The 20,965-nt window shown below is 36.3% G+C and overlaps 1 protein-coding gene across 1 annotated transcript; it reads left to right on the top strand.

The window, feature by feature from the left end:
* The first annotated feature begins 4,531 nt into the window (after nt 1-4,531).
* LOC145778321 (sonic hedgehog protein-like) lies at nt 4,532-14,788 on the top strand. The gene is made up of 4 exons (XM_082589786.1): nt 4,532-5,260; nt 9,781-9,916; nt 10,414-10,545; nt 13,082-14,788. Exons 1-4 carry the CDS (start codon nt 4,610-4,612, stop codon nt 13,885-13,887), a joined length of 1,725 nt encoding a protein of 574 aa, XP_082445912.1. The 5' UTR covers nt 4,532-4,609; the 3' UTR covers nt 13,888-14,788.
* Nucleotides 14,789-20,965: the final 6,177 nt, after the last annotated feature.

Below are 20,965 nucleotides of genomic sequence, written 5' to 3'. Positions count from 1 at the left end.
ATACTATTGACAATGAAAACCACTATCCAAGCAAATTAGACTTTTTTGCATTCATTTAGGTCTAACGTTGAATCGATGCAAAAAGCATTGATTTGCTGACTTGACAGAAGCGTTCCTTTAAAAATGAGCATCAGTCACTGTAGCATTCCATACTAGAGGTGATGATGTAATTGCGAGCATAACAGGTGAAAACCATAAATTGCGAAGTTGTTTTCTTTGAAACCTGTGGGCCAAGTGACGCCCTTTCTTGGCAGTTTGATAGATCGTTTGAAAATGATTTAAATGTTAACATAAAGAATATTTTCTCATAATAGTAACCAATGATAATTGCTATCTTTCAGCAACCTTTCTTACCAAGGGCGTGAGAGTTACGATAATATTGATGAAGGAGTATGTGTGGTTCATCTATTTATGAAACTCTTTTCAAGTTATTCAAATACTGTAGGCTACCCCTGAGATAGTACCTTATAAATGCTGAGTTGAATAGGGGATATAAATAGTGTTTTAAACTCGTGAGAGTACAAAATCTTTGTTGTTTTAGAAAGAATGTGTTTGTCTAAAAAATACACCTTATGACATGTCCTATTCACTTCATTGCTGCACAACATGACTTGCAGAAAAGTTTTTGCTTCATTAGGGTATCGAGATTTTGCAAGTCATGGATTGTAAAAACATTGATGCTAGGCTATAATAACCTATAGTTTATCGCTGAAGAATTATGAAAGACTTTACACCTAGCACTGGAAAAAATGTAAAAACTGTTTATTGAAATCACATTTCACACAATAGCTACATATTCTACAATTTTTAGTTGCGTGTGTCTATTTTTGTCTAATCCAATTGCTCAAAAATCATTAGTCATATAATGCACTTAAGCAAACTTTTCCAGCGTTAGAGTAACGTTGTGTTAACGTAACTTTCAAAGCGAAAAATCCATTTCTTGGGAGCGGCTGTTGGGATGCATGCCTTGATTAGATTGGCGAAAGAGACTAAAAATTCTATATCCTTGAAGTATGTATCTGAGCTGTTGTCTAAAGCTTCTTTGCAAACAAACGATTTCACGCAAACTAGCACAACTTGCCAATGTCTAAAGCGACTTTGATAGGTGATTGGTTTGATTTGGTAACCTATGACATTTGGCGTAACACCCACTGCATGATTAGCTGTGTTTGCTGTGCATTGTACGGCGTACCATCTGAACCAGCTTCTCATAATGTTATTGTTTTTATTTTTTGTCGCTCCACAACAGCTATAGTCTTTTAGCGACAGGGCTCATTTTTAGTTTTATATCTGGTCAAGTCATCACATTATTACCCTACTCATTCTCACTGCGTTATGCAAAACAGAACACAATCGGTACCGTTTTTAAACTCTTTGGTTTGATCCGACCTGGAATCGATCTTAGATCTACCGAACCAGACCCAACGGCAAAACCACTCCGCCTCTGAGCTGGCTCCATCAGCTTCTCATAATGCGATAGCGAACTGCATTGGTTTATAACAGGGGTCACCAAACTACGGCCCGCGGGCCGTTACCGGCCCGCGAACTGATTTCATCTGGCCCGCCACGTGCTGCGGAAATAACAGCTGCACTACAACTGTTAAGGAAAAAAGTTACCGAACTGTTTGTAAAGGACTGACGTTGCTGTTTATCATTAGGCCACCGCAAATGGGGACAGCCTAGGCCAAATTTGGAAAGATGTAATGTTTTTTTAAGAGCACGATGCCCTGTAGTGTATCACAGCAGGGGATTACTTTTCCAGCAACCTTTCAATTTTCATCACAACTTTGCTATTCCACCTCTGACTTTGTTATTTATTGTGTTCAATGCAAGTCAATGGAGATTCTAAATAGTTGTATATCTTTTCTCAAGTGATAGTGGATTTGCATCCGGCCCGCAGCTGCTGATCTCGCAGCAATCCGGCCCTCAGAGAAAAAAGTTTGGTGACCCCTGGTTTATAATAATAAAGACTTACATAAATTGACTTACCACTGCATAGCAAACACCATAGGCAAACACAAAATGTATCAAGTGCCAGCAGCACTAAAAAAATTTAAATAGTCAAGATTTCAACCATAGCATCAATTTTTCTCATATGGCATAGACTATGTTTGATTGTACGCAGATTAAACTATTGTAATTGTGTTCCTTGGCTCGCTGGCCTATGTTCGGCGTCTAATAGTAGTTGTAGGCCTACTTCAAATGTGGTCTACTGAGTCGCTATAGAAGGTGAGCTGCATCAGAATAGCGTACAATAAATGAAATGAAAAGCGAGGATGCCACAGGAATTTTGAATTGATAACAGTGACAAACGATTGAAATTAATCTCATCTATTCGAATTAAAAATCTCTGTAGTTATAAACTGTCTTAAAACACAGAAACCACCTATTAAAACTACCCCTTTTTGATGATTCGTATTTAAATAGTTCAGATTGCAGGCGGAAACTTTGCAGCTTGCATTGCTCTTTAAAATATAGAACGTATATTCATTCCACGTGTAGGCTATGATTCGCGTTGTAATTACGGTAATTTACTTTCAGTGCATTTTTATTTAAAACACTCATTTTGTGACAATTTAACAAAGTTGTGCTTTTTACTTTTTTTGTGGTTGCAGCCTACCATTGTTAGTTCAGTGTGCGCATTCCTCATTTTGCAACGGAGTTTCTTATCTGAAACACAATACTTTCATCGACTGGGCGTGCAGTTGTAGAGGATTATTATTCATCACTAAAAGTGATGAAAAAATAAATATACGGCTTTGTAATGTCAAAAAAAAAATTAGGAAAAACTGACTGCTTGTCAAGTTGACGTCGAAGGCTTATATTGTCGAATATGACTTGACAAAATAATACAATAAACTGACTTCCGTAAGAAAGCCACTTGAAGTTGTCAAAAGAAATAGAGCTGTTGGAAACAGAATTTATTTATTTGAATAGAAAATATTCACTATAAACCGTAATTTGAAACAAAAAGACAGCGGAATTTTGTGTTGAGAATGCAATATCACCCTCCATTAAACAGATCTAAAGCTTAGGAGCAAATTGGTTAAAATGCCCAGTTAATTTAATAAAAAATAAAGATGTAGCGCTGAGATGAATACAGTTTAGTTTTCGTAACGTTTGCTGAACATGAGTTTATTATCTACATTTTTTCTGTTTATCTTTTGATTAGATCACAAATTGTTTGACAAATATTTTTTATAGCAGTAATTTTACATTTTATCTTTCAGGCCGCTAACCAATCCAGTTCAAAAAACTTCCACTGGTTACCATTTCTGCAGATTATCTAAATCCCCGCCAAGGTACGAGTGAATGAAATGAGCTGTAGAAATTGGTAGAAAGGCACAAAGGCGATTCGCTTGAAGAAAAAATGAAGATAAGAACATATTTTTCCCCTGATTTTTTTTCAAAAGGAAACAAAGTTCAGTCATGAAATAGAGAATGAATTCCAAAGCAAAGAAAAACGGGGCTAGTCTGGAATTTGTATTTCACATCACTCGACAACCACTACAAGACGGAACCATTTAGGTAACCCGACGCAGATTGTCAGCCGACATCTTGCAGAGTAAAGCTATTTTAAATTTATGTTCTTATAATGAAGCATAGAGTCTAGGACTAAACGTATAAATTTATGTAGAAGTAAGAATTGCAGATGCGTATAATTGTAGAGAATCGCTAAAGGTTGCACTGTCTTAAATATAATCTTTAATAGGCTAACCAAATTAATAAAGTTAAAATGCTACACTTTGGGTTAAAATCTACATTTAGCAGTTTGGTATGTAATAATTGATGCAATAATTATAAGAGTAGAACAAATTGGTAATAATAATGTCAGATAATTAATTTAATTGAGCCTTTTTTACGAAAACCACATGAAAGATAAAAATTAAATCAAGGTTTCGTCTTTTTTAGCGGTTTATGCGTAGTAGCGAAGTTGTTTGAATTCAGCTGGTCTCATCGCTATGCAAACAATATTCACACACACGTTTGTTGTCTTGAGAAAAGCAATGTTTTTCTCTGGTAGGGTATTTGAACAGACAAGAAGTGTCGTTTTTTTCCTGCCGTCGTATTAATGATACAGTTAGCTTAGGTTTTGAAAGCAATGCAGTCTGCATTTTTGCAGAATATGGTATTTTTGATTTCTGCATCTAAAGAAAGTAGGCAAGCTTTCAATGTAAATTTATATCAAATCAAACGTATCTTACGTTGTTGAAGTGAAAAGCTGATATTTCAGTTGTTTTCTGTCCAGTTCATTTTAATTCAGTGTTATTAAGCAGAGGTGAAGTTTGGTTGCTAAGCTAAACTAAGCTAAACCTCGCTAACCGAACTAAGCGGTCATTCATTTATGAATTTTGTCAGTTATGAGTAGTGGTTTGAATTATTTGATGATTTTGAAGGAGATAAGAAAAAACTTGAAGGCGGCGACTAATTGTCTTTTATTCTGCAGAAAACTACTTTCGAAAAGACGTTTTTAAAAATTAAGTAGAGTTTGGCTGAAGCACGAAAGTTATCTAAAAAAGTGAAGAAAAAAACAGCATTTTAATTGATGAACAAGTTTTAAAAGTTGCATGTTAACACAAACCCAATGGCAAGTAGAAGATAGTACAGAATGATTGATAGGTTCATCCTTGAAGAAATTGTGAAGAATAAAATCAATATGATTACAATGACCACCAATAAAGACTCCCATCGAGAACAGTCGAAACTTTGCAAAAAGTTTGAAAATCCAGAGATTATAAACCAAACAGCGAAATATAATTGCTTCTGTCCTAAACAAGCGTTGCAAAGGAAAAATTATCGTTCAGTGTTTGAAAACGGCTGTAAAACGATATTACCTTGGTGGCTGGGGAAAACATTGTTAACCAGACGAACTTCAACGACAAGGTCACTCAGTTATTTCTTATATGTATTTATTATTTGGACGTTGCTGATCGCTCCAGTATTAAGTGATTTAATAAGAAGCTCTTTGCTGTTTCGACATCGCATATTGTTTGGTGGGGTAGCATTAACCACCGCTTGCCATCCTGGGGCCACCAACGGCGGAGGCACAAGACCCCGGCCGACTGTTGATTTGTCTCCTTTTCAAAAAAACGAATACATTCCAAAAATGTCGGAACAAACGATCGGTGCAAGTGGCCCGGCAGAAGGCGCAATTCATCGCGACTCGAAGCGATACAACGATGAGCTGTTCCCGAACTGGAATCCTGATATTGTCTTCAGAGATGAAGAACAGACGAACGAAGACAGGATGATGACTAAGGTGGGTACAACTATCTTCTTTGATTTTGAAAAGCAGGAGAGTGCTGAATCAGCGAGAACTGACGCATACTTCCGACTGGGTTGCTTTTCGTTGATGTATACAGCATACAATATACATGATTTATAGACAGACACACGAGATTGTTTTCTGTTTCTCGTTCATAACAGTCATAACTTTCCAAGCAAGGCTATGATGAGAAAACATAAATCTCAATTTGTTTGCGTTGTTAACGTGGTCTCTTTGATGACTAAGTGAAGTATATACTTCACAACATCTTCACCCAATATCACGTCATGGAGTGAAGTCATAAATTCTCTTTCGTGGAACTTGCAATTGATTTTTAAACCGCCTATAAATTATTCACTGTAAAAGTACGTTACGCTTAAGCGGTTCGTTTATCAGGTAAAACGTTTGCTAAATGCGGGCTACTGTTGTTAATTAGGAACTTTGAGAGATAACTTTTCATGCAATAACTTTACATACAGTTTCAAGAATTATGATAACAAAATTGAATAGTTACGATCGACTGGAACTGCGCCATGCAGGAGGTTTTCCCTTTTGTGTTTTATGAAAGTTTGTTCACTTGTCAATCTTGGCTGTTAATCGATAACCCATGACTTGCTTTGGCAACTTAAAGTGACAAGAAGCAAGAGCTGATTGAGCATCGATTTACAATATCCCCTAAAAAGTAAACAAAACCTATTTTTATGGATAATTGTGTTTTCAACAATTTTCTAGGTCTAGGAACATTTATCCGTCTAACGTTAAATCAAATTTAACTACAATGGCGGCAAGGATTACTTGAATCCAGAAATTTACAGAATTTAAATTTGTGGAGTAAAAATGTAGGCCAGTAAACAGTTTGACAAATCACGTCGTGTATTCAATTCATACCTTTTCAACATGACAATTTAAAACGCTTTTGTTTGAAATGGTAAGGTAACACTGAATCGACATGCCAGTTAGCGACTTTAATCGTTTTTTTTACGTCTTGATTGTGAGGCTATTCGAAATAATGGTATAGCGAGAAAAATCTAAGAAAAACTATCTAAGAAATTTCGCTTCAAAGTATTTCGTTCTTAACCAAAAGAAATTTTTATTCAAGAATTATCTCTCTACCAAAACTATACAAAAGAAATTTTCTTCGACGAAACAATTTTGCTTTCAAACAACCTTGAGACATGTTTACCATAAAAAAGAAAAATTTGAGAATATTACAAAATGTTTTGCAAAATATTTTCGAAATGTCGTTTCGAACAGCTATAACCTACTGTATTATACACTTGCAAAGCGATAAATGCGATAAATTGCTATTCAGAACCGAATGCGCTTTGATCCGTCTGGGCCTCTTGTGTTCAGTTGAAAGTGCTAATCCTCGTCGATTGATCCAAAAATGTTCACCCCACAATTTGAAGCAGAGTAAACCAACTATTCAATATTTGCAGTATATGTTGCTATTTTTGTTGTTTTTCATTTCTCGTTTTCATATAGTCCCGCCAGTTTGGTCTTTGATGCTAAAACAGAGACCAGTATTTGACAGCAAAGTCAAAGCATATCTCATGATTGGCAGTTGTCACTTGTCAGCACAGCTTTGATTTTGTGAACAAAGATACCTTCAACACTACATTTTTCGGATATGTGTGGTTTATGGCATTACTTGAATCATGCTCGGCCGTACTTCAGTCTTCCGTAAACGATCCTTTTCTGGCCTGCCGAAACGTAGTCTAACAACAGCGAGTGAGGATTTCTTTGCTTAGGTCACAAATTTCAAACGCGTTGCAACCAGTCGCCAACGAAAATCTCGAGGCTGATTAAAAAGAAACATCTTTCGTAATTCATCCAAAGATTAAGCTGCTCAAAATTTCATGATGTGTCACCACCGATTTGAAGACTAAAAAATTCACGTTTTCATAAAAAAACAATATCACTGTTTAATTACCTGGTGAACACTGAACACATCCTTGTCATACTTAACAGGGGAATCATCTTTTTCGTAAATTTAAGTAATTATGTTTTACTGTTTGATTGCCTTTATTGATCAGCAAACTACTACTATTTTATGCTTGTCAAATTGCTCTGAAAAATGTGAGTTTCACTTGAGGCTTCTTCATGCTACATTTAAAATGACGATGTTTGGCATCGCTCCTGCAGATTAGGCCTACAGTCCTACACCTTTGTTGCGGAAGAAGATTTGACAAGCTGAGTCTTTAATTGATTGCAAATTTAACATTGGGCATAGGAATAAATGGATTTTTGTTTGTCAGTCAAAAAGCTTTTAGTTTTGCAACAAAATGAGCATAGACAAAGTGGATTAGTAAAATTCGCTTTTCGGAAAATTTTAAACCTGTTGAAAATATTTTCAAGAAAACCTTCTAGCTTAGAGACGGCAAAGAAGCGACGGATTTTGAACAAGATTAACTGTGTTATAAGATCAAATTTAGCCTCGCCAACTGCTCTTTCGTTACGGTTAACTTTGTTTTGGTAGGATGAAAGCAAAAACCGTGGCCTCAGTGCCACCTCTAGGGTGATTAATATGTTGGGAACTGCTAAGATGTTGCATCTTCGAAGCATTTTTCAGCTTTATTTCAAAGACCGCCAACTTTGACCTGTAAGTTTATCTCTTTCTGCTTAAACAGTATTCATGAATTTACTAGTTTTTAATGATATTTATCCTTCCAGCCGTCAGAACCGTGAGAGGAGAACAAATTTTAATGCTCAATTATTTAAAAAAAAAAAAACTTGATTGAAAATTTCGTGTTTAGTTTGTTGCTTTTTCATTCAAGTGACAAGAATAAAGCACAAAATGATATCGCAAACGCAGGTTTAATCTTTGGCGTATACTTAAGAACTGCTGCAATGGTTCCACATCACTATTTGATGCAGTAACAAGCAGAAAAAAATTTCCATGAAAGAATTGACAAATGGAAAGAATAGAGCGTGACAAAGTGTCAAGAAACTACACCTTCTCGAAGGTGTTTCCAGTAAAATAAAAGCATGAAGAATATTTATGCATTATGAATTTTTGAAATTATAGTGTATATCCTCTCACAAAATTGATCTGAGTGGTAATTTGGTAAAATGTATTTTTTGGTCTACAATTTCAATAATTGTTCTGACACGACAAATTGATTTTTTACCACGCTCCAGTCTGGTCTTTCGGAAAAGTATTTAGCAAGACTGCCTGTCTTGTTTTTGTTTTGACAGAATCATGTTTTTTGTGCCGTCAAAAATACATGGAAACCGGATTTAGAACAAATTGGTTTACCCCGTCACACTTTTGCACTTAGCGTTAACTGACATAAACCTCAAAGAAACTAATTGTTTTGTTAAATCCCAACTGAGAAGGAAAATACATTTTTATCTACAAATGGCTTAAAATTTATTAAATACGACAAGTTGGTCATTCTTAAAAGAATTTTTTTACATTTGCATGGTAGGCTAGCCTGTTCGCTTAAACACATTCACATTCACGTATCCAGAAAACCGTGTCGTGTTTCTATAAATTCTTTTCAAACAAGATTTCTCGTTTTCAACTCCTGTTGGCTTTAGGAAAGTCTTTTCGAGCTTCGCTCATTTGAAACTACGTCATGTTTTCACTTTTCCTGACACTATTGAAATTTTATATATTAAACCCAAAGGTTTTCACAAATAATGTAGCAAAAACAATGACCCAAAAACTTTAAATAACGTGATGAAATGATATATCTGTCTGCCAAAAACAGGACTCTTTTTGAAGTCGTCTTCTGAGTGGTCTTCTAACGAAAGGACAACGCAGATAACGATAGGTGCGGCATGTTTTCTAGTGCGTACTTCCATAATGTCCACCGCACATTAGTCATTGCTGTTCAACGGAAGCCAACCGTGTGAAGAGCCTTAATGTTTTCCGTTTTTAAAAGGCAGTGCTAACTGAGGATTGAAGTTAAGAATAAACAAACTGTCATTCTTGCACTGTCATATTTGATGATGCTGTTACAGTCCGATTCAAAAATAAAAAAGTACGCAGCAAAAACAAGATTTCAACTCATTAAATGTGATGATTTTGTGTAAATATTGGGTATAATTGTTTAAAATTAGAAACAATTTTGTAACGGAAATTTGTGGACCTATTCAAACTTCTGGTGTTTGGGTTTGTTACGTTTCGCTAATGCATCCCTGTGAAACTGGACTTTATGATTTCTTTCACGTCTTAGTGGTTAACTGTAAAGCAAGTTCACCAATAATTCTCCAATGACTTGATCCATTGTTTAACTGATCTATTTTGAATTCGTGACAGTAATAACAATTTCTCTTTAAAACTAAAGTAGCATAAGGTGTTTTGTACAAATACTACGCCTAAAAAGTACAATGGTAGCACAAGCAAAAGTTTCATTCTCGTGACCCAAATAAAGCAATTGTGTTAATAAAATAATAAAATTACATTTATGTTCTTATATATAAAGGAAAGTTTTAATTTGCACCTTAACAAATGAGTGGGATGTTTGCATTAGCACTTTCTCACTACGATTTCATTGTATCTATAGCGTTGCATGGACAGATTGAATGAACTTGCGGTGTGGGTTGCAAATCAATGGCCAGGAATAAAACTTCGAGTTACTGAAGGGTGGGACGACCCAAATACGGAAATAATACATCCCGAAAACTCTCTGCACTATGAAGGTGAGTATCAAGCACTCAAGCAGGTTGTCGCTTAAACAGAGAAACAATATCTTCCTGATTAGCAGATCAAAACGACTAAGTTAAATACTTTTTTTAGGTTTAAATTTAGGCGTACTTCAAATTATCATGCGGTAGTCCATGCTGCAAAACAACTGGCTAAAAATGAGGTTAATGGCGAATATTTTTGCACTACTTTAAAGCAGCAAAGTCTACGCTCACTGATATAATGTCACTTGTGCGCATGACCATGACAAAACTTGGAAACGAGACAATATCATTTGAAAATATTTTTTGAGATCTCTTTTGTTTGTGAGAAAGTCATATTTGACAATGTTGACTTTTTAGTGTCATGTCGTCGAAACGCATTCCGTGCTTTACATTGGTGGCATCTTGACTTTATGAAGCTCTGTAACTAAACGATAAACGGCTGAAGTTGACAAAAAATTTATATTTTTGCCGTTTCCCTCCTTTATGCTATCAAGGGCGTTGTTGTTCAGGGCGAGCGGTTGACATAACCACTACGGACCAAGATGAATCTAAGTATCCCATTCTGGCCAGATTGGCTGTGGAAGCTGGATTTGATTGGGTGTACTACGAGAAGACTCATGTTCATTGTTCAGTCAAGTCAGGTGGGTTAGCAGTTCAACTAACTGAAATTTAAACTTGAACATATATTGCAGATATAATACTTTTCATAAGTTCTTTAATGAAAAATTTTGCTTTTTTCTCGGCGGTATAGCAATTGAAACAAAATGTGTTATATGTCAGTTGAAATTAATTTTATTTTTTAATAAAAAATGTATTTATGAAAACAGTCGCATGTTACGTAGTTGGTTAAACTGGTTTGACGTCTTTTGGTGACATCTAAGATAATTTCTTATCTGCACTCGGTGGCTTGAGCGTGATCGATGGGCCCTTTTTTGTTGAACAAATACCAACACAAAACGCCCAATGTCCACAAAAGCGCAGACTGCACATATGGTAGAAGTAACCTAGTTGCAGCATAACAAATTAAACAAACAAAAGGAAAACAAAATCAAACATGCAACGCAACACAACAACAAGTAGAAAATAGGACAACATTGCAGTGTGGTTACTGTGGTTTAATGATTAACACTATATCGTTTCATTTTTGTAGCATTTTGCTCGGCATCTTTGATATGTCAGTTGTTCTTCTTATCTCTGTTAATCATCATCATCAAAAGCACAAATCTGTCGTCAGGAAATATTTCGATGAAATGTTCCGTTAGAGTAGAGAATATCCCTCGCATACAATAGGTGCAAACAGTTTTTTTTTGTTTATTTCACTTTAAACCCAAAAAATTTGTTTCAGAAAATCAACTAACAACAAAAGTATAATGTTATCAATGTTTAAAGTTTCGTTTTACAAGAACGGTTAAAAAGTTGCTCACACGGTAGGCTATTTATTTCTTGGAGGATAATGTGTTTCTGACCCACAAAAATGTTAATCCGGCACGGATTACAGAAACTGCCAGCAGCAGTGCACACAATGAAGTGTTAAACGACATAAAACAGTCTAATACTCTTTATATTCACCTTTTCGTTTATTTAATATTCCAGTGTTGTTTTTATAAGCTTACAACCTTTCAATAATTTTTTTTTCTTGCCTTACAAACGAATTCGCTTTCTGACTTGCTTATGTGAAGTCATTCGTTTTGTATTTTGTTTATTTTAGTTTATGACAAAGCATTATCAAAAGAAAACTTTGGACTGCTCAAAATAAAAATTAGTTTGAAAAAATCTTTCAAAGAATACTACAAACAAACACTGGCGCGTGCGACCGCTCGTTTTCCAAGGAAGGAAACTCGACACATTTTGGTTGTTAAGCGTGACCCCAAAGAGTAAGATCCTTTTTAACCGTTAACCCTTTAATGTCTGTCAAGTTCCACAAAGCAGTGTCGAGGCGCCTGTAAATATGCCAGCGATGGCTATTAAAGCGTATTGCTGTCCAACTGCCATGGGGTTTTTAAGACCAAATGTTATGAAATCTCTTACAATAATGCTGCAATCGTTGACACCTTTCACTGAAACAGCGACACAGCATTGTTCTCAAATCACGCGGTTGAAAAGGTACTCAACATCTGTTCTTCAAACGGGTACCCATTTGGCAAAATTGGACATTTTTACATTGATTCGACATTCACAGAAGTTAAATCAATGTTAAAAGTACCAATTTTGTTAGCTGGGTAGGCAACAGTATGTTCTTTTTACCGTATTGACACGGATAATCGAGTTTCTTTTTAAGCGAATACGAAAACGCCTTCGTTAAAGTAATACTTCAACGCCGCCTGAATCCGGATGTCCTTTAATCTTAAGACAAGGAAAGTCTTGTACAAAAGAACAAACAGAACATTTTTTAAGTTTGAATAAAAGTCAACATAAGCCTGCTGTTTCATGAACTATCTTTTGAATGTTTGCATGAAAAACGAGTCAAAGGTGGATTAATTTATATTTTAAGGAAATCTTTCAATTTACAATGTAAAATTTAAGGAAATCTTTTAAGAAACATGTGAAATGTTTGCAGCAGAGACTAGTAAAATTTTCATAATAAATTTCAAGATATTGACTAATTTATGTAGAAATGCAAATTGGATAAACTTTCAGACATTTTTTAAAGCAATTGCAAAATGTAGATGTCTAAAAGTAGCGTATTGAAGTTGCAACCACGAGCAATGTTATTGTCTGTCTCAATTTCTCAAGCATTTCGAAAACATGACCATGGCTTTGTACAAGTGCAGTGAGCGATGCATTAAACCTAAGAGATCGTGTTCGCGTGCTTTGCTGCTTTGTTACTAGAAAGTGTTTTATTGAACAGAAATTTGCGGACCTCAATTCAAACTTCTGGTGTTTGGGTTTGTTACATTTTAATCGCTAATGCATCCATGTGAAACTGGACTTAATGATTTTTTTCATGTCCTAGTGGTTAAATGTAATGATGTTAAACACGCTCTGAACTTTAATCGTGTATGCTTGAACTTAGAAATCACAAACGTCGCATTGCAAACATAACTTTGAAACAACTTCCATTTTGTATTGTAAAACTTTCCGATTACATTTCTGCAAAGAAGAGATGTTTTTTGCAACCTATTTAAGCAAACTGTTTTTCTCCTCAATGATATTTTTATCTTCATTGTCTTTGTGTAGATTCCTCCGAAGCTGCATTACGAGGAGGGTGCTTTCCTGGTGATGCCATGGTGCCAGTTCCTGGAGGGGCAGGAAAAAGAATGAAGGATCTCCGTCCTGGGGATAAAGTTTTTTCTGCTGATGCAAACGGAAACATTACCCCAGACACTCTTTTAACTTTCATGGACGTTCAGTTGGACGTTCACCAAGGAAAAATGGCAGAGCGTGCTTTTGTTTCGCTTACAACAGACGGAGGTCAAACTTTGCGTCTAACGCACAACCACCTTGTCTACGCATCTTCACAGGACTTCACATTGGATGATCAAGAAGCATCATATTACAATTCAAAGAAATTTCAAAATCACTCTTATTCACTCAATGGAGTGTTTGCTGGAAATATCAAAGTCGGTCAATTCATCTTCGCGACACCTTCTTCAAGATTTTTAAACCGTTCCTCTGCTGCCACGACGCGGCGAGTAAAAGTTGTCAATGTTGACGTAGTGACGAGCGCCACTGGTGCTTACGCTCCACTGACGACGCGTGGAACAATCGTAGTTGACGAAACATTAGCGTCATGTTACGCCGTGTTTGAAAACGACAGCATTGCCCATTTAGTGATGACCCCCAATCGATGGTATCATGCGTTTCGCCTTTGGTTGTGGCCACATTTTGCAACAAGACTCAAACAAGGCAAAAATCCTCATCTGCTAAATGATGAGGAAAAAATCGAACTTCTTTCCAAGGAAGAAGGAATATCTTTTTATTCTAAAATTCTTTATGATTTAAGTTATAATTTTATTCCATCATCAATGCTGTGGAAAAACTGAAGGAAGTCGCAACTGATTCTTCGTTGAGATTATAAATAGATTGATCAGGCACTTGTGTTGGTGCATATGCTTAGGTGATGAAGTTACTCGATATATGTTTCCACCGCCTCAATATAAGGTTGTTACAAGGTTTATTTAACACTCTTTTTTAAATTTGTTCTATGTCCCCGAATTTGTTGAGCGTTTGTATTATTTACAACTCAAGAAGTTGTTTTTTTACTCTCGGAAATCGGCATCTTGTGCTCATTTTTTTCGAAATAACTTACTTCAATTTAATAATACATTTATATTCGGACAACTTTACCTAACTTTGCTAAATTATATCATTACACCATTTTATTTATCAGACTCAATTCTTCACAACGGCATGACTTCTTCATATGGCCTATTCTTCAATCTGATGTTTTTATATGTTTTTAAGTACTACGTTATTTTTTGCCATTTTTAAGTGCATATTTTTATTTTGTAAAAATTATTTACTTGTTGCATTCATCAGTCAGAAGCAATTGATGCTTTAATAATTCTGCTGTAACTGCATCAATTCGTCGTTTCGCATACCGCATTTAAAGTATCCTTTTATAGCTTGACTCGGTAATTTTAATAGTAGGATAAATTTCTTAGAATATTGGTCAAATGTTTACAGAGTAGCCTAGTTTATTAATTGTGAAAATCAGTTCGACCTACCGCTATACTATATTATCAGAAACATCGGAATTTATCAACAACAAAACTCAATGAAGTCGTGGAGCAAAAAGCTTATAAAAAAAAGTCAAAGGTGGTGAATAAAATTGCTTGAAACTTTTCCTTCTTGTATTTTTCATGAAAAATATAAAATGTGCGAAAAAAAGTAAAACGTGGTTTCAATTCAAATCATCTTTTTTGAAAGGTTTTATCGACTCCGTTTTGTTAAACAAAACCAATCCAACGTGTAAACCGGATGTTGAAAAACATCCTTAACTTAACTGGGCTATCCCAAACACGATGAGAATCACAATGCTCATCACTAGGGGTTTCACGATCCCTCATGAATATTAATCTCAAGACAGTTAAGTTGTGCAGTGCCTTAAAGTTTTTCCTCTTTTACAAACTGATTTTGTACTCCCGATATTATAGCTACTGCATGTAGCTCACACCACAAACAAGATAACACTTTGTAAATAAAGAACAACTGCAAGACAATCAGCTGTAATGCAACACCTTCTTGGAACGTTACTTGTGCAATTGAGATCCAGAGATCAAAGAATAGGTTTCGTGACAAGAAAAAATAACCTACCGTTGATTAACCTATAATATTTTTGTTTTTCACTTGGGAAAGACTTCTATAGGCCTAAAGTTATTGAAGAGTAGTAATTTGCCAACTGCATTGGTTTGAACAGAGTGTTTAGTTCAGAATGTTTTTCTCGATAAGCTCGGAGAGTCTTCACTATTTCAGCGAGGAAAATAGTGAACTAGAAAGTGGTGGAAATAAAACAAAAGAAAAGCAACTTCTGAAAGAGTAAGCTATTTTAATATTATTTGCATTTATTCTGTATGTTGTTAATCACTATAATAGATGTCTCAAAACGATATGTCAGTAAACATGGGTTTATCACGTAGGCTATAGTTCCACTAGACAGAAAAGTTTATTTTCACTTTGAGACAAAAAGACCCCATTTCAAGATTGCCTAAACTTATTGCAACTGCATATGTAGGGCAGGCCTATGTAGGCCTGCCCCATAAAATTTGTACAAATAGCTTGCTTGTATTGGACAAAAACAAAAGTTAGGGTAAGCCAAAATTATGCACATTTCAAAAGTTGAAGTCGAGGCTCTTGCACATCGATGATGAAACTCCTCCAGTTTTGTAAAACCTGCCCCCGCCATGGCCATAGAAGTAAGCTGTACATTATGTTTGGCGTTTCTCCAGAGCACACAGCAGGTCCCATACATGAATTTAACTCCAAAGAAAAAGGTTGAGAAGTTAAACGAAGTGCTCGGTGAAAGTAATCCTGATGGATTGACACAGCAACAAAGCTCTTGTAGATGTACTGTTACACGAAGTCGTTGATGTCTAACTATCTCTTGACGAACTGTCATACGCAAACAAATAGCTTTATTTGAATCTCAATTTGTAGGCTACTCAAACTTCAACGTAAACAAGCAAAGTGATTTGCGTTCATGTGGTGACTATAAGCTACTAGGTTACCTCCTGACAGTGGTGTAGTCAAGGGGGAGGGGGGGTGGGGGTTTCAATCCCCCTTTGGCACGTGTGTGACGTCACGATATTAAGAATGATGCACCACTGAAAGATCTTTTCTGCTCTTCGAAAAAAACGAAACTATGTAGCCTAGTTTGAAAGTTGCGTGATGGCAATTTTGCACTTTCTGTAACTGTAACACAACAAAGGCTGTAGTAGGCTACAATCTTTAATCATCGTGCAGGGCCTCTGAGAGAAATTTTCACTAGGGGTACGAAGAGTCATTCCGGGCCCCCCTCTCACTCCGGGCCCCCTTTGTCTTGGGAAAAAAGTGTGATGTTTGCTTAGGCGTACTGCACACCACACAACATGTTACTGCAGAATTGGACATCTGTGCGCAATAATAGTATCAGGCTGCAATAAAAGTATAAAACTATTATTTTGTGTTGTGCATATCATGTGATCTGTCCCTCGCCAATTTGTGTATCCTGCATTGAATTCGTGTGTCAGTTGTTGATGGTGCTGTTGAGAGGTGTCCGCTTATTGTACATCTTTAATGTAAAATTTTTAAATTCATTTTTTTATTTCTCTTAGATGTGGCCAGGGCCGGATTTATCAGTAAGCAGAGTAGGCAGTCGCGTAGGGCGGGAAATTATTGGGGGCGGCAAAATATACGAATATATAGTGCAATAGCTTCATGTGGCTTATAATTAATTCTGAAGAGGACATTATGTGGTGTCAAAAACGTTGGATTTAGTAGCTTTTCATGTTTTTTTTTTTATGTGTGTTTAATGTTAAATCCGTTAACGTTACTGAGTGTTGTATGTATCTGGTACAAGCCAAGCTCTCTATAAAGGCTCAAACATAACATCTTGTTACAACATAATCAAGTTAATCATCTGACCAATCCTAACCTTTCTTCATTAACTTGCGTTCACCACATGCCCAGCACTAGCAGAGGTGAACGAGAGAAGTCACTATTTTGACTCCGGCTCCGGTCCTGCTCCGAAAGTATTCTCCGGCTCCTGCTCTAACTCCGAAATTCATTTTGAAGTGAAATAAGCGTGAAACTTTATCAAATAATTAAAAAAAAACAAAAAAACACGCGGGCTTTTTGCCCGTTTTTTTCTCAAATCTGCTTTTGTTACACTATGCCCCTCCCCCCAGGACAGGAGAATAACCAACTTCTATGATTTAATTTAGGGTGCTTTTAACAGAACATTTTTGCACGTAAAACATTAAATTACCACTTTGGGCCCCTAAGCTGCTCACAAAGCACGCGATTACCTTTCTGGGCCCTTTTGCTAGATTGCGGGCCCCCCAGGATTAAAGAATAACAACTTTTATGCTTGAAATCAGTTGTTTAAGATGGTTTTAACCAAACTTTTTTGCGCGTAAACTATAAAACCGCAATTTCGGGCCTCCCAATAAACACAGGCCTAGCCCCTTAAGGGTACGCCGTACCCTCCGTACCCCCTCTCATAGGCCTTGTCATCGTGGATCATAGTTTGTTTATTTGGAGCTAATAGCCGATGATTGTTCCTTTTGTAAATGTTTTTGTTGATGATGTGGAGCTAAAGTGTTTTAGTACTGAGAAATCTTTAATTTAGAAAGAAGGCTAATTATTACTCATTGATAGCATAACTTGGATTTAGCCTACAATAGTATTATCATACTTCAACTACATCAGTGTTGACCGATGGGGTTACAACTGCGTCTAGTGTGATTTAAAGTAACCAAGTTGTTTAGGTATGTTGTTCGAAATGTTGTTCAACCGATCATCGGCAAGAGGCAGAACGATGATTTTGTAGCGGTGTGGTTTGGCTTAATAAGCGATATATCAGAAGAAGCTGTCTGGATCTGGTTGGATCAAAAGCCTCTCCAAGTCAATGAAAGTCGATGGGAAGGAAAGTCGACCCACATTAAAAGACTGTGCAGAATTGCAAGTACACTCAGACACTAGTTCTGAATACTGGAAAGATGCTCTCAAAGTAATGTAAATTACCCTTTGTGCGAAAAAAAGGTAGTATGAACAGCTGAAATGATGAAGCAATAAAAAAAAAAAAACGATTAAAGAATTCACGAGAAAATATAGGCTACATATGACATGGTCCACTTTCAAAAATGTTCATTGATGTGTTGTTGTTGATAACAACCTGCCTAAAATAGCCTATCTACGTTTACATCAACGCTTGACCATTTTTTTTTTATATTGTGAAGGGGCAGTGAAAGGTGTAATATCACTGTAATTGAATGATTTCCACTTTAGGTTTGTTTGTTTGTTTATCTTTATCCTGCATTGCGGGAAAGCGGACTTGAGCGCTATGCATCGGTGTACGCCTTCCGACATACACCTGACCCACGCTGCAGCCGACGGCAATGTCTGTTTCCGGTTGTCTACTCTACTTATGACTTAAATTTGGTACTACCCATTACTCGAAATCGATCACTAGGTAGAGGCAATTATCGTAAAGTTTCTTGCCCAGAGAAACAACAGCAAGTGCGAGTGGCTGGAGTCGAACATGCAGGCTCTCGACTGCGAGCCCAACGCGCTAACCACTCTGCCACGGCTGTTGCTTGATACCTTGGGTTACGCATGTGTGAGAAAATGATTAGTAAGCTATTATTTTACTGCACTTGATGAAAAAGCTTACACCACTTATCAATGTGTATTAGCATGTTCAATTTTATAAGCCTTTTCAGACGATATACCAGACAGACAATTTTGCGATCTAAAAGTAGAAGACATACATTTTTTTTTAATTAAAAGGCAACCTATTCATGAAATAGAAAACGAAAGTTGGTTGTGTGATCTAGTATTCTTGGTTGATATGGTTACACACCTGAATGACCTCAACACAAAGTTGCAGAAAATGGCCAGTAGGCTATGCTAATGACATGTATAATTGTATATAGGCACATAAGAGCGTTTCAGAATAAGTTAAGACTTTCTGAAGCTTACATGCAAAAATTTGATCTAGGCCACTTTCAAACTTTGAGAGACACTGGACTGCTTCCTGAGAAGACAGAATTCGCACAATTTCAAAATCTGTTGAATGAATTTTTGAATTGCTTTAAATCTTACGAACATGTATTTAAAATATTTTCCTCGCCATTTCACACAGCCCTTGACAACGCACCGACTGATATTCAAATGGAACTGAGTGAACTCTAAATCTTAGACAATTTGTGGGTTCAAAAATGGCATTGCTTGGTTCAACGAAGGTCTACGTGTGTGAGCACGTTTTTCCAAACTAAGGATCAGAAAATCCTTTTATCTGCCAATACTGACTAATGAACAGTTGAAGCATGGACGTCGAATTGCCAGCATCATCATCATCATCCAAATTTGATTTTGTCTGTTCCACTGCGAGTGGCCGATTTTTTTCTTGCAGCGATTTCAATGAAAGTGAATCTGGATTGTGTGGTTGGTAATGTGAGCCTAAGCCAGCTTCCAAGTTCACATTGCACCGATTTCACAAAACTTTATTTTTCTTTGTTTTAAACTAAATTATTTTCTTGTTGTGGTAATAATAGTCGATGAGAAATGCAAGTTTGGCCCGCGGTCTAATCTGGATACTCATATTTTGACCCATCAGCACAAAACGTTGCACACCCCTGAGATAATCACCATTAAAGGACAGTCTCTTTTCAATTGCATTTTGTGGTGAGGTATAGGAAGGAAAGAACTAAACGTGCAATGCGGTCTTTTTATAGAATACAAGCAATGTTCGTAGAACTGTTTGTGTGGTTGGTTCTACTCTTTAGGACCTAACTTGGTCCAGAAAAAAACAAACAAAAAACAACTACAACAACGTTCCAGAAACTGACAGCAACACAGCTTCAAACGCAAAGTTTAAACAAAACGTTTTCTTCTTGAAACTAACCTTTAAAAAGGATCCTCAAACCACCATGGATAATGCTAAATGGTTTGCATAGCGCATTTACTATCTCCAAGCTATTAAACTGTGTGGTGCAAACCGTTTCTTTTATGGCTTAAGTTCAAGTTCATGCCTTAAACATTGACGTAAAATCTATAAATCTGTACATACATGTTGTTAAGTGTTTACTCCTGCAAAGTATTAATGTTATTAAACCCGCAATGCAGTCAAGTTGGCGAAAGATTGAAATGCATTGGTATGTGCAATATTAAATATCTGCTGACGCATGCCTTCATCATGTGTTGTTTTTTTTTTCAGAAGATTTGCAGGCGTGAAAAAGAATTTAAGACCATTTTAAACTCACAAAGCAAAATTGTTGATCAGTTTAGCCAAAACAGATACACAACCACTTCATCTTTGATAAAAAGGCTGGAGTGAGGGATTAGCCTATGATTAAAGCGTCAGACGTAGACTGCATGTACCGCACCGTATAGGCATAGGTGGGAGGCGGGAGCAATGTACCGTATAGGCATAGGTGGGAGGCGGGAGCAATAACCTATATTCAGGAAAAAAAGATGCAAATGAAACAAACAAAACACAATAACAAATTCGGTTACAGAATGAAAATTTAAACGTCTGCATCAAGCAGAAAAAATCATATAGGGGCGTGGAAAAGAAATATATGGCAAAGATAATAAAAATGTTCCTTATTTTGAAATGTTTCAGTTTCACCAAATGTCTCGTTGAAACCATTGTGATACTAAACTTCATGTCATACTTTAGCTAATTTTTATTTTATAAAATGTAAGCTAATTGACTTTGGTAGGCAACCTTCTGGATTTTTTCTTAGGTGTTAGTACCAAGGCGTTTAGCTGGGTAGCCTTCTAGCGGCGAGCACAGTGAAACAATTTATTTGTAGGATCAGTGCTTTCAGTTAAAAAGCTTGACTTTGTTCTACACAGCGAGTGTATAAGATAAAATTGATGGTACCCTTTAACCGTGGATAGACTATAACCCACTTT

Source organism: Aplidium turbinatum, chromosome 10 (assembly GCF_918807975.1).
Source record: "Aplidium turbinatum chromosome 10, kaAplTurb1.1, whole genome shotgun sequence".
In the NCBI taxonomy this organism is placed as follows: domain Eukaryota; kingdom Metazoa; phylum Chordata; class Ascidiacea; order Aplousobranchia; family Polyclinidae; genus Aplidium; species Aplidium turbinatum.
Note: the sequence above shows the minus strand (reverse complement) of the source record. Positions and strands in the feature narration are given on the sequence as shown.

Excerpts from the sequence above, each read along its gene's own strand:
- LOC145778321 (XM_082589786.1), top strand. The coding sequence starts at position 4,610 with ATGATTGATAGGTTCATCCTTGAAGAAATTGTGAAGAATAAAATCAAT. Across the intron at positions 9,917-10,413 it reads AAACTCTCTGCACTATGAAG|GGCGAGCGGTTGACATAACC; the intron begins GTGAGTATCAAG and ends GTTGTTGTTCAG. Across the intron at positions 10,546-13,081 it reads TCATTGTTCAGTCAAGTCAG|ATTCCTCCGAAGCTGCATTA; the intron begins GTGGGTTAGCAG and ends GTCTTTGTGTAG.